We start from the raw sequence: 13965 nt of genomic DNA, 5'->3' as shown, positions 1-13965 counted from the left end.
AGGTCCTCTGTGTTCTCCACCGCCTCGACACCACTAGCGAGGTTCTCCATACCTCTGACGGAGGGCCTCCTACTACGGGTCGTCACAGTGACCCAGTCCCGCAGCCTACCCAGCAGTCCGCCCAGGTCAGATGCCTGACTGTCCCTTCCGGAGAAGTATGACGGCACTCCATCGAAATGCCGTGGCTTCCTACTCTAATGCTCCCTCTATTTTGCCTATCAGATGGGAGCCCCCACCAGCGAGAGGTCCATGGTTGCCACGGTCATTTCCCTGCTGAACGGAAGGGCGTTGGAGTGGGTTACATCCATCTGGGAGAGAGGAGGAGCTGGGTTCCTATGAGAGATTCATGGCTCTGTTCAGGGCGGTCTTAAACCATCCTCCAAAGGGCAGAGAGGAAGGTGAGTGACTTTTCCAACTCCAGCAGGATGCCCAGACCACTGTGGAGTACGTCCTAATATTTGGACTGTGGCAACCTTGCCTCCTCCCTGAACTTAACTTCTTACCTGCACTCCTCTCCTTTTCCTGTCCAAGCCCTGGATATGCGACCATTGGGATCTGGCACAATTACGCACGTCACAGCACCACTCACCCTCACCGTGGGACCCAAGCACCAAGAAAGCCTTTCCTTCCTCATCATCACCACACCCGTAGACAAAGTCATCCTTGGCCTCCAACTCCATAACCCCACCATCTTCTCGTCAAAGATGAGAATCACCACCTGGGGACCAGGATGCTGGAGGACCTACTTTCCCCCACCCTGTGGTTCCACGTTTATGGAGGGCTCTGTGCGTGTCCTCCTGCACATCAATACCCAAATCCTGGACTCCAACATCATCCGGGATTTCCATCTCCGCCGTCCGGACCGGCGCACTCCTTGTCCTCGTGGCCGGCTTTTTCCTATGGCTGGAGCCGCTCATCGGGGGTGGTACTGTCACGCCTACTTCCTCCCTCGGGCACTTGACGTCGCCAGTTCACTAACCACCGGTCCTGGCAACCATCATTGCGCAAAACTGGCAACCATTGTGTGCATCTGCTCCCCATTAAGCACACCTGGACTTCATCACCACCCTGATTACTCTCCCTTCATGTAAGCCTCAGTCATTAGGCAGTATTTTTTTTCTCTCACATTCAGTACGCTTCTCATGTTTGTTCTTTTGTATCATTTCATCATTAAACTCACCTTCTGCACCTGCTTGCTGACTCCCTACGTTTACATTACAGCACGTCCTTATTAAAGTTTACTGTGATTTTTATTTTATTATTATGTTTAGAACAGTTCTGTAAGTTTGGCCAAATATAATGTTTTTTAAGCACATTTCTGGAGTCGCGTGAGAACTCTGCCTTTTTTATTGAAATGCTCAAGTTAAGTAAGATTGTTTCTACCATATGCAATACCTAAACTACACAAGCACCATATCTGATAAAATCGTAGGTTTCCACCAAGTGAAACTTCATGGGTTTGATCCAATGAAAAAGAGGGTGACGCTAACTTGAAGCCAAAAACATCACACACCCTTTTTAGAGTTTTTGTATCATTCATCAAAGTAGGATATACTGTAGCTGTTGTACAGGCTACACCTGAAGAAAAGCAACACAAGCATGACCTGTCTATTCAAAGTATGCCAACCGCTGTACTTGTTAAGTGTATAATAATAATGATGCTACAGAGAAAACATCCCTATTCATGAGCAATCATGTTGACAGAGGTGACAAACCAGTTTCTACACCTTCGTAACTAAGTTTTACAACCTCATACAGAGAAAATGTTTGTACACCAGAACCCTAACATATAGTATCTCTGTGCCCTGCAGAGTTCAATGACATCAAACTGACAACATTTGGAAACAAAATGTGTCGAAAAAGCAGTCATTGTTTTTATATAACGTATAACTTTTTTATTGCAATCTATAAAATTTTGACTATCTGCAAAGGGGGAGTAGTATAAAATCCTTAAATGGTGATTAGCCTAATATTTTATCTCAATGTATTCAATATCAAAATAAGAGTGTCAGAAACCTAATACCCATTAACCATTTCTCTGTAGATCCAAAAGTATCTACATTTGACTGTGAAGCTCAAAAAAGTCATAGATGATTTGATGTGTGAAAAATGCTCATATCAGTACCATAACTTGAATGGGATTATTGACACAAATGCTAAAATGTTAGCATTTGGAAACGGTGCCAGGGAAACTACAGTGGCTTGCGAAAGTATTCACCCCCTTTGGCATTTTTCCTATTTTGTTGCTTTACAACCCTGGAATTAAAATACATTTTGGGGGGGTTTGTATCATTTGATTTACACAACATGCCTACCAATTTGAAGATGCAAAATATTTTTGGTGAAACAAACAAGAAATAAGAAAAAAACAAAACAACTTGAGCGTGCATAACTATTCACCCCCTCAAAGTCAATACTTTGTTTGAAAGTTGAACACCAGATGGGCTGCGGCGTTCTGGATGAGTTGTAGGGGTTTAATGGCACAGGCAGGGAGCCCCGCCAACAGCGAGTTGCAGTAATCCAGACGTGAGATGACAAGTGCCTGGATTAGGACCTGCGCCGCTTCCTGTGTAAGGCAGGGTCGTACTCTGTGAATGTTGTAGAGCATGAACCTACAGGATCGGGTCACCGCCTTGATGTTAGCGGAGAACGACAGGGTGTTGTCCAGGGTCACGCCAAGGCTCTTAGCACTCTGGGAGGAGGACACAATGGAGTTGTCAACCGTGATGGCGAGATCATGGAACGGGCAGTCCTTCCCCGGGAGGTAGAGCAGCTCCGTCTTGCCGAGGTTCTTGCTTGAGGTGGTGATCTGTCATCCACACTGATATGTCTGCCAAACATGCAGAGATGTGATTCGCCACCTGGTTATCAGGAGGGTGAAAGGAGAAGATTAATTGTGTGTCGTCTGCGTAGCAATGATAGGAGAGACCATGTGAGGATATGACCGAGCCAAGTGACTTGGTGTATAGTGAGAATAGGAGAGGGCCTAGAACTGAGCCCTGGGGGACACCAGTGGTGAGAGCACGTGGTGCGGAGATGGATTCTCGCCACGCCACCTGGTAGGAGCGACCTGTCAGGTAGGACGCAATCCAAGAGTGAGCCGCGCCGGAGATGCCCAACTCGGAGAGGGTGGAGAGGAGGATCTGATGGTTCACAGTATCAAAGGCAGCAGATAGGTCTAGAAGGATGAGAGCAGAGGAGAGGGAGTTCGCTTTAGCAGTGCGGAGAGCCTCCGTGACACAGAGAAGAGCAGTCTCAGTTGAATGACTAGTCTTCAAACCTGACTGATTTGGATCAAGAAGGTAATTCTGAGAGAGATAGCAAGAGAGCTGGCCAAGGACGGCACGCTCAAGAGTTTTGGAGAGAAAAGAAAGAACGGATACTGGTCTGTAGTTGTTGACATCGGAGGGATCGAGTGTAGGTTTTTTGAGAAGGGGTGCAACTCTCGCTCTCTTGAAGACGGAAGGGACGTAGCCAGCGGTCAAGGATGAGTTGATGAGCGAGGTGAGGTAAGGTAGAAGGTCTCCAGAAATGGTCTGGAGAAGAGAGGAGGGGATAGGGTCAAGTGGGCAGGTTGTTGGGCGGCCGGCCGTCACAAGTCGCAAGATTTCATCTGGAGAGAGAGGGGAGAAAGAGGTCAAAGCATAGGGTAGGGCAATGTGAGCAGGACCAGCGGGGTTGTTGACTTAACAAACGAGGATCGGATGTCGTCAACTTTCTTTTCAAAATGGTTGACGAAGTCATCCGCAGAGAGGGAGGAGGGGGGGAGGGGGAGGAGGATTCAGGAGGGAGGAGAAGGTGGCAAAGAGCTTCCTAGGGTTAGAGGCAGATGCTTGGAATTTAGAGTGGTAGAAAGTGGCTTTAGCAGCAGAAACAGAGGAAGAAAATGTAGAGAGGAGGGAGTGAAAAGATGCCAGGTCCGCAGGGAGGCTAGTTTTCCTCCATTTCCGCTCGGCTGCCCGGAACCCTGTTCTGTGAGCTCGCAATGAGTCGTCAAGCCACGGAGCAGGAGGGGAGGACCGAGCCGGCCCGGGAGGATAGGGGACATAGAGAGTCAAAGGATGCAGAAAGGGAGGAGAGGAGGGTTGAGGAGGCAGAATCAGGAGATTGGTTGGAGAAGGATTGAGCAGAGGGAAGAGATGATAGGATGGAAGAGGAGAGAGTAGCAGGAGAGAGAGAGCGAAGGTTGCGACGGCGCAATAACATCTGAGTAGGGGCAGAGTGAGTAGTGTTGGAGGAGAGCGAGAGGGAGAAGGATACAAGGTAGTGATCGGAGACTTGGAGGGGAGTTGCAGTGAGATTAGTAGAAGAACAGCATCTAGTAAAGATGAGGTCAAGCGTATTGCCTGCCTGTGAGTAGGAGGGACGGTGAGAAGGTGAGGTCAAAAGAGGAGAGGAGTGGAAAGAAGGAGGCAGAGAGAAATGAGTCAAAGGTAGACGTAGGGAGGTTAAAGTCACCCAGAATTGTGAGGGGTGAGCCATCCTCAGGAAAGGAACTTATCAAGGCGTCAAGCTCATTGATGAACTCTCCAAGGGAACCTGGAGGGCGATAAATGATAAGGATGTTAAGCTTGAATGGGCTAGTGACTGTGACAGCATGGAATTCAAAGGAGGAGATAGACAGATGGGTCAGGGGAGAAAGAGAGAATGTGCACTTGGGAGAGATGAGGATTCCAGTGCCACCACCCCGCTGACCAGATGCTCTCGGGGTATGCGAGAACACATGGTCAGACGAGGAGAGAGCAGTAGGAGTAGCAGTGTTTTCTGTGGTAATCCATGTTTCCGTCAGCGCCAAGAAGTCGAGTGACTGGAGGGTAGCATAGGCTGAGATGAACTCTGCCTTGTTGGCCGCAGACCAGCAGTTCCAGAGGCTGCCGGAGACCTGGAACTCCACGGTGGTCATGCACGCTGGGACCACCAGGTTAGAGTGGCAGCGGCCATGCGGTGTGAAGCGTTTGTGTGGCCTGTGCAGAGAGGAGAGAACAGGGATAGACAGACACATAGTTAACAGGCTACAGGAGAGGCTACGCTAATGCAAAGGAGATTGGAATGAAAATTAACTAACTTTCAAGGGGAAGCGAGAGAGCAGGGCCTCCCTCACTAACCATTCACTGAAACACTCAAATACACTGCTCAAAAAAATAAAGGGAACACTTAAACAACACAATGTAACTCCAAGTCAATCACACTTCTGTGAAATCAAACTGTCCACTTAGGAAGCAACACTGATTGACAATACATTTCACATGCTGTTGTGCAAATGGAATAGACAACAGGTGGAAATTATAGGCAATAAGCAAGACACCCCCAATAAAGGAGTGGTTCTGCAGGTGGAGACCACAGACGACTTCTCAGTTCCTATGCTTCCTGGCTGATGTTTTGGTCACTTTTGAATGCTGGCAGTGCTTTCACTCTAGTGGTAGCATGAGACGGAGTCTACAACCCACACAAGTGGCTCAGGTAGTGCAGCTCATCCAGGATGGCACATCAATGCGAGCTGTGGCAAGAAGGTTTGCTGTGTCTGTCAGCGTAGTGTCCAGAGCATGGAGGCGCTACCAGGAGACAGGCCAGTACATCAGGAGACGTGGAGGAGGCCGTAGGAGGGCAACAACCCAGCAGCAGGACCGCTACCTCCGCCTTTGTGCAAGGAGGAGCAGTAGGAGCACTGCCAGAGCCCTGCAAAATGACCTCCAGCAGGCCACAAATGTGCATGTGTCTGCTCAAACGGTCAGAAACAGACTCCATGAGGGTGGTATGAGGGCCCGACGTCCACAGGTGGGGGTTGTGCTTACAGCCAAACACCGTGCAGGACGTTTGGCATTTGCCAGAGAACACCAAGATTGGCAAATTCGCCACTGGCGCCCTGTGCTCTTCACAGATGAAAGCAGGTTCACACTGAGCACGTGACAGATGTGACAGAGTCTGGAGACGCCGTGGAGAACGTTCTGCTGCCTGCAACATCCTCCAGCATGACCGGTTTGGCGGTGGGTCAGTCATGGTGTGGGGTGGCATTTCTTTGGGGAGCCGCACAGCCCTCCATGTGCTCGCCAGAGGTAGCCTGACTGCCATTAGGTTCCGAGATGAGATCCTCAGACCCCTTGTGAGACCATATGCTGGTGCGGTTGGCCCTGGGTTCCTCCTAATGCAAGACAATGCTAGACCTCATGTGGCTGGAGTGTGTCAGCAGTTCCTGCAAGAGGAAGGCATTGATGCTATGGACTGGCCCGCCCGTTCCCCAGACCTGAATCCAATTGAGCACATCTGGGACATCATGTCTCGCTCCATCCACCAACGCCACGTTGCACCACAAACTGTCCAGGAGTTGGCGGATGCCTTAGTCCAGGTCTGGGAGGAGATCCCTCAGGAGACCATCTGCCACCTCATCAGGAGCATGCCCAGGCGTTGTAGGGAGGTCATACAGGCACGTGGAGGCCACACATACTACTGAGCCTCATTTTGACTTGTTTTAAGGACATTACATCAAAGTTGGATCAGCCTGTAGTGTAGTTTTCCACTTTAATTTTGAGTGTGACTCCAAATCCAGACCTCCATGGGTTGATAAATTAGATTTCCATTGATTTTTTTTGTGTGATTTTGTTGTCAGCACATTCAACTATGTAAAGAAAAAAGTATTTAATAAGATTATTTCTTTCATTCAGATCTAGGATGTGTTGTTTAAGTGTTCCCTTTATTTTTTTGAGCAGTGTATAAAACATTATGCTTTGGGGGTGTTTTTCTGCTAAGGGGACAGGACAACTTCACCGCATCAAAGGGACGATGGACGGGGCCATGTACCGTCAAATCTTGGGTGAGAACCTCCTTCCCTCAGCCAGGGCATTGAAAATGGGTCGTGGATGGGTATTCCAGCATGACAATGACCCAAAACACACGCCCAAGGCAACAAAGGAGTGGCTCAAGAAAAAGTATATTAAGGTCCTAGAGTGGCCTAGCCAGTCTCCAGACCTTAATCCCATAGAAAATCTGTGGAGGGAGCTGAAGGTTCGAGTTGCCAAACGTCAGCCTCGAAACCTTAATGACTTGGAGAAGATCTGCAAAGAGGAGTGGGACAAAATCCCTCCTGAGATGTGTGCAAACCTGGTGGCCAACTACAAGAAACATCTGACCTCTGTGATTGCCAACAAGGGTTTTGCCACCAAGTACTAAGTCATGTTTTGCAGAGGGGTCAAATACTTATTTCCCTCATTAAAATGTAAATCATTTTATAACATTTCTGACATGTGTTTTTCTGGATTTTTTTGTTGTTATTCTGTCTCTCACTGTTCAAATAAACCTACTATTAAAATTATAGACTGATCATTTCTTTGTAAGTGGGCAAACGTACGAAATCAGCAGGGGATCAAATACATTTTTCCCCCACTGTAGTCATATTACTTGCTTTGCCATATTTTATGGTCCTTTCATACAAGCTACCATCATCTTCTTCTGAGAAACATTTCATATGTTTAACATTTAACATTTAATATCAAAGCCAGGAAGCTTTGTTGAATCAAGCTGGCTAGCTTTGTAATGTTAGCTTGCTAAGCTAAGTTAGACCCATACTTGAGGAGAAAATATATGTGACGTAGAGCAAACATAAGAATAAAAACTCAATGTCAATTTTTCTAAAAGTAAAGCCATCAAACTGAGTGAACTCAAATCATTTTTAAATCTCTTTGACTGAGCATTGGAAAGGGGCTAGCTAGCTAGCTAACTTACTGTAGGCCTACAAACCTACAGCGGGCTTATAGCCCTGCTCATCAATTTCTAGTTGTTGAATGCATGCACCAAATGTGTCTTTGGTAAGCCAACACAAATACAGGCTTCAGGTTTTACTAGATAGCCATTGATATTCTTCTCATTGTTGTAATTAGAGACTTCCTTACTTTGGTATTTTGTTATATACCACAGATGATTGTTTCTGTCAGTGGCGTCCCCTGGAGCCTAGATTGCACATTAAAATAAATATAAAGAAATCCACCTCAAACTTTCATCTCAAACAGACATTTAAAGAATGCTTGCTATTTCCTCATAGAGTAGCTGGCCAATCAGCGGTCTACTCGCATGACTATTTTAAATGACCGGTATACGCCCACACCATTCTCTTGCTGGGGTATGCCCACACCATTCCAACACAGAAAAGCTACTTTTTAATATACTTAATTAAAAAAATGGAAAGAAAACTATTTCATTAATGAATTATAGGTCATATTTCATAGAAATCTGGAAACACTGGACAGTTACTCTAAAGGTGACTGTCACAGTTTCACAGTTTCAGAATCTCTTGAAGTTTACCAGACCAGAGCAGTAAAGCTCTTCAACTCAGTAGGCTAGTGTAAAAAAGGCCTAAAATAATACAACACAACTTCATTGTCCGTGGTCACAGCAAACAACAGGAATTTGAATTCTGCTCTCTGCATTTCTCAACCCTCCACACATATCATACAGACACACAGTTGAGAGGAGCACAGAGTCAAGCTGCAGTGCAGCACCCCTGGATGGCGAGCATGTTGTGGGGTTAAGGTACAGTAGAGGATTATTGTTAGGATATGAACCCAGCAGCCCTCCAGTTGCCAGATCAATTTCCCCCCTTTTATTCCAGCGCCCGGCCTTGGAGTTGAACAGGCGACCTGTTGGGCTACCTACAACCCCACAAAATGTTTTGCTGGAAGTTATACTATCCATGCCAGAAAAATAAAACTGAATCACATTCATATCCTACGAGGCAGATGGCTTTTGTATTTGAAGCCCTCTGCCATAGAAGTGATGGAACTGCATTAGAGGGCAGCATTGCCTCTGATTAAACAGTATGACACTTCACATACAGTAGGGAGCAAAAAATTGCTGTTTAAAAAAATGCAATGTTACTCTGCGTGTAGGCCAGAGAATGCTGGTGGAAGGAGCTTTAGAAGGACAGGCTCATTGTAATGGCTGGAATGGAATATTGGAATGGAGTCAAACATGTGGTTTCTATGAATTTGATGTGTTTAATACAGTTCTGTTTATTCCATTCCAGCCATTACAATGAGCCCATCCTCCTATAGGTCATCCCACCAGCCTCCTCTGGTGTAGACCTTTGCCATTTTTCAGTGAAATCGACTTGATCAGTTATGTTAGTGCATATTATGTTAGGATCTAGGCTCATCTGTTTGGTATAGCCTAACTCTACAGGGGAGAGTGCTGTATCAAAATAATAATTTTTTCAATAGAGATCATGATACAGCCTACTCAACTATTCAAAACAGCAATAGAATCAATCTTGGCCTAATTGCCACAACTATGTTGTCGATAGCTTTGATTTTATAAAATTATTCCGTCAAATCAAAACAAAAATGAAAAAAAGTTTTAGGGCTTAGTTTTATTGACGAATCTCTCTGAAGGTATCAGAGGGCTTATATAAATCTCAAGATACAAGTTTACACAACCCAATTGAATCACAGCTTCTGAGAAAGGTTGACAGTAGGCATCAGAGGGATCGTGTTCTGTTCTGTGAAGTCCCCGTTTTAAGACGTGTCTCACTTGGTCTTGGTCTCACTGATCACCTTGCCGTCAACACGTTCCATGACGATAGTCACCACCTTGTGTGTTTTGGTGGCTGTTGAGACACTGCAAAGTGGGAGACAACATTGTCAGGAAGACTTACTTTGGCTCAATTGTTTTTGCCATACAATCTTTATTTCAATTGATTTTAATACTTTGGAATATTTGTGCGGGATGAGGTGTAGAAGCCCAGGTTCACCTGCTTGTCATTTCTCCGTCCAGCAGTCTCCTGTACTCAGTGATCTCCATCTCCAGCCTGGTCTTGATGTCCAGCAGAATCTGGTATTCCTGGCCCTGGCGCTCCAAGTCACCACGTATCTGACCAAGATGGCCCTCTAAGCTGGTCACCTGCATCTGATAACTCAATAGCATATTGGCATAGCGGTTCTGTGTGTCAGCCAGGGTGCCCTCCAGGGATGCTTTCTATTAGACAAGAATAGGGGAAAGAGAAATGAATAGGAGCTGTGACATACTGTAGAAGATGGGTGGTTAATAAACCTAAATACAGAGGACATATTGTTTTCAACTTGGTGTTTGTAGTTAATCTCACCATGCTGAGTTCAGATTGGAATTCGATTTCTAGACTTTGCATTATGCGTTTAACTTCAGTGATTTTAGATTGGGATGATTGGACGGTCTCTGTGCTGCAGGCGACAGTTTTCTGGATTTCTTCTGTCTGTAAAGGACAGAAAGGGCATAGTTAGCTATCAAATTCACTGAAGAAAAAGTCGAAATAATTACTTAAAAAAAATTCTCATATGATTGGTCAAAAATAAAAGCTCTGGTATTGTACCTTTGCATTGAACCAGCTTTCCAGTTCTTTGTGGTTCTTGGCAGCAACAGCATCATACTGCTCACGGATCTCAGCCATGACTTTGGTGAGGTCTTCCTGTGGTGCAGCATCAACCTCCACGTTGACCGTCTGACTACCCACCTGTGCCTGAAGGGTCTTGATATCCTGAAGAAGAAATAACAGAAGACCAAGTGTCAACCTCCCCCCCCATCTTAGAAGCTTTGATGACTTGGTACTTAGTACAATCATTCAGGCGCACCTCCTTGTGGTTCTTCTTGAGGTGGACCAACTCCTCCTTCAGCTCCTCAACCGCCATCTCCAGGTTGGATCCTCCAATGGTCAGCTCGTCCCTCACCCGCCTCAGCCCAGCAATATCAGCCTCCACACATTGCGTCATAGCCAGCTCATTCTCATACCTGTGTAACATCAAAACACCAACAGGTTGCCTTTTGTTTGGCAACATCTGTACTATACTTCATGTACCATACTTTTTCCCCATTTTCATAGAGGTTGCATTAATGGATAGTTGCTGATGTATTATACAGCTATACCACAGTCATTCTCACACTCACTTGACTTGAAAGTCATCTGCTGCCAGTTTAGCATTGTCAATGGCCAGGTAGAATCCTCCATTCATATGAGTGGCATCAAAGATCTGAAAGGGGGCACAGAGGAATGTCACTGTCACAATGTAATAGAAAGAAGACGGGTACAATGCCAATCACAAATGTTGGGATAAATGGAAATATAATTGGCAAGAAATGTAATCTGGATCACAACTGTACAGAGAGTTACACAAACCTACTGTAAAATAAACAGAAACTATTCTGAAATCTGCTAATATGGGTTGCATGGGATGCAAAAAGAGATAACTCATTCAATTTGACATGAAACAGGCTCAGGTAGCCTGTCTTCACTCTTGTTTTACAGTGCCTGGCGTTATTTGGATCATTTTCAAAAGTTTAACAACACAGAATGAGAACCAAGCATATATTAACCCCTAAGACAGGGCCAATTTTTTTCTTGAGCGGATGGTCGGAGGGCTGGAACATAATTTTAAATCATTTATACTCTGCAAATTGACGCAAGAAACCCAAACAGATATTGTATTTGACAAAAACCTAACCATTTCAAACCTTGATTACATTGGTACATGATCACATACTGTATGTCTCTCTATTCATGAGTGGAAATACTTGGGAATAGCTTTCATAAATAAAAAATGTCGGTGAATTCCTAGAGATTTTTAAGTATTTTATGTCAAAAATGAAGAAAAGAAGCATGCCTTACCAAATAACCCCTTTTTAACATAAGTCTATAGGCCTCAGGGAAACTCAGTTTGGATCACAGGAGGCTTGATGCTCATAATATTGGCATTGGAAACCTTGTGTTTGATGTATTTGGTACCATTCCACTCCAGTAACATGAGTCCGTTCTCCCTAATTAAGGTGCCACCAACCTCCTGTGGTTTGGATGTGGCTCAGAGTGAGTGGAAACAGAAAAAAACACTTGATGCAAAAATACCCACTCAGCTTTATCTTACTGAGGAGTCTAATCCAACAGAGTTGGAAGTATATAAACGTTGTGCTTCATTTTGTGCATAAAATGGCTTTAAGTTTATCCATTGATGTCAATGAACACTATTCAAATTGATTAAAAACAAATGTATGTATCCAAGCAACAGTCTTTTCTGAATGTTTATTATTTTGTATCTAAGGGGAGCACAGAGGGCATGACGACGCTCACACCATTATACTGACACTAAGGCCCATTTTTCTAAACCTCTTCCACATTCCCTCTACCATTCCCTTGACAACAGTCTGACTCTGTTCAATAGAAGCTACCTGTTTAGCAGAGGATTGTTTGGGGGACTTACCTGGTTTTGGAGTTTGCTGATGATGACTTTGAAGGCAGTGCAGTCATGAGCCTCAGGTGTGGCTTTTTTCTCCAGGGACTGGTGGATCTTCACCTCCAGATCAGCGTTGGCCTTCTCCAGGGAGCGGACCTTGTTCAGGTAGGAGGACAGACGATCGTTCAGGTTCTGCATGGTGGCTTTCTTGTTTTCGTTCAGGTGGACAGCGTCGGCCAGGCTGGAGCTACCACCAGCCTCACTGCCAGCAGAGAAGGTGCTGGAGGCACTGGAGATGCGCACCCCGGACCCACCGGCACCCCCGTACACGCTGCCGCCCCTCATGGCGCTGATGTGTCTACCTCCACTAGACATGGACATGTGGCGAAAGGAGCCCAGAGATGCAGAGGACATGAAGCTGTTGCTGGACAAGGAGGTCATGGTGGCGGAAGTTGCTGTCTGGTCTGAGTAGAGAAGAGTGAGTGAGTGAAGAGTCATTGGACACAGGCCTTTTTATGAGGGAGAGGAGAGGGGGCTCTACCCAGATGACATACTGTGAAATCACTCCACCCTTAGCCAAAAGCTAACGAAAACAAATGAAAAGGCTCACTAATCAGGTATGGGCAGGGAGGAGAGTCAATACAAGATCTGTGGAATCTAAATTCTAACCTGTTTCACAACAAAATCATGACTTTCTTAGGACTTGCATCTTTGGCCAAACAGGTACTATTGTTTTTTGCAGGTAGTAGGCTACTTATCTTAAGAGAACTTGTGGGGAATGTACTGTATCTGGGTGAGTCTGGACATCTTTCTCTTGATAGACAGGTTAAGCGACAATGTGATTTGAGACCAGTCCACCTTTTGTGCCCTTTAGGGCCTCCAATGTCCCCCAAAGGTCAATTCACAATACTCCTCCAGCTCTGTGCAATACTCCCTTGAGTGATCTAGATAATTTTTGTAAGAAATATTGATGTTACTGAACATTGTTCAAGACAAAATCAGAAAGGCACATGAAGCTTGAATGTGTTCTTAAAATACTATGATTAATGTCTTCTGCTTACTTAACAACCATTCCAGTGCACATAATTGATTAAAATATTTTGAATTGACGGCGCAGCACTTAATCCAAATGCTAAAAAATTATATTGTGGACATTTTCTTCGGCAAAAGTAACACAGAAGTCGTACTTTGAGGTATAAAACTGTCAACAAACATTAAACACAAACAGGATTCTAAATTTAAAAAATGTCATTGGTAGCACTGGTGTGGGATTAATGAAGAATTATCCCTTTTCCTTTCTTTCTGTGCCACCAAATGTTTGCTTACTACTGGTAAAGTTGGCAGGTTGTTAGCTAGCTATCTAGCTAATGATATAACATGATAACAACAAGGTTATTTACAAGTAGTTAGCGGCCCGCAAGTAGTTTAAAACGGCTGTGACATGATTTATATACTGTATGTAAAATGCAGTCTGGTCAATCCACGACAGAAAGAAAAAAACATTGCGGCGGTAATACGGCCATAAAGTTTTAACGGTATGGGCTAGAAACAAGACGTTTTCTTTGAAGTAATGGTGCAACCATGGTGGTCACGAATATATCCTCAGTGTTTTCTCTATGGCACTCAGAGGCTGCGCTACAGAGAAGCATAATCATTAATCAATCTGCCATCCAGGACTTTTATACCAGATGCTGTCAGAGGAAGGCCCAAAAAATTGCTAAAGACTCCAGCCACCCTAGTCATAGACTGTGCTCTCTGCTACCGCACGGCAAGTGGTACCGGAGCA

At 45.2% G+C, this 13965-nt stretch overlaps 1 protein-coding gene across 1 annotated transcript; it reads right to left on the bottom strand.

The window, feature by feature from the left end:
- Positions 1-9336: 9336 nt before the first annotated feature.
- LOC106600815 (keratin, type I cytoskeletal 50 kDa-like) lies at positions 9337-12838 on the bottom strand. Its single transcript, XM_014192511.2, has 7 exons — positions 12207-12838; positions 10903-10985; positions 10590-10746; positions 10331-10495; positions 10088-10213; positions 9737-9960; positions 9337-9603 (listed from the first exon to the last, which is right to left on the bottom strand). Exons 1-7 carry the CDS (start codon positions 12675-12677, stop codon positions 9513-9515), a joined length of 1317 nt encoding a protein of 438 aa, XP_014047986.1. The 5' UTR covers positions 12678-12838; the 3' UTR covers positions 9337-9512.
- Between the last annotated feature and the right edge of the window lie 1127 nt (positions 12839-13965).

The sequence above is a fragment of the Salmo salar genome, chromosome 03, assembly GCF_965601325.2.
Source record: "Salmo salar chromosome 03, fSalSal1, whole genome shotgun sequence".
Classification (NCBI taxonomy): domain Eukaryota; kingdom Metazoa; phylum Chordata; class Actinopteri; order Salmoniformes; family Salmonidae; genus Salmo; species Salmo salar.
Note: the sequence above shows the minus strand (reverse complement) of the source record. Positions and strands in the feature narration are given on the sequence as shown.

What these genes read in the sequence shown, in the direction of transcription:
- LOC106600815 (XM_014192511.2), bottom strand. Translation starts at nt 12,677, where the DNA reads ATGACTCTTCACTCACTCACTCTTCTCTACTCAGACCAGACAGCAACT. An exon ending in TCAGCAAACTCCAAAACCAG is followed by an intron (nt 10,986 to 12,206) that starts GTAAGTCCCCCA and finishes GCCCCCTTTCAG; the next exon opens with ATCTTTGATGCCACTCATAT. An exon ending in GACGGAGAAATGACAAGCAG is followed by an intron (nt 9,604 to 9,736) that starts GTGAACCTGGGC and finishes CCCACTTTGCAG; the next exon opens with TGTCTCAACAGCCACCAAAA.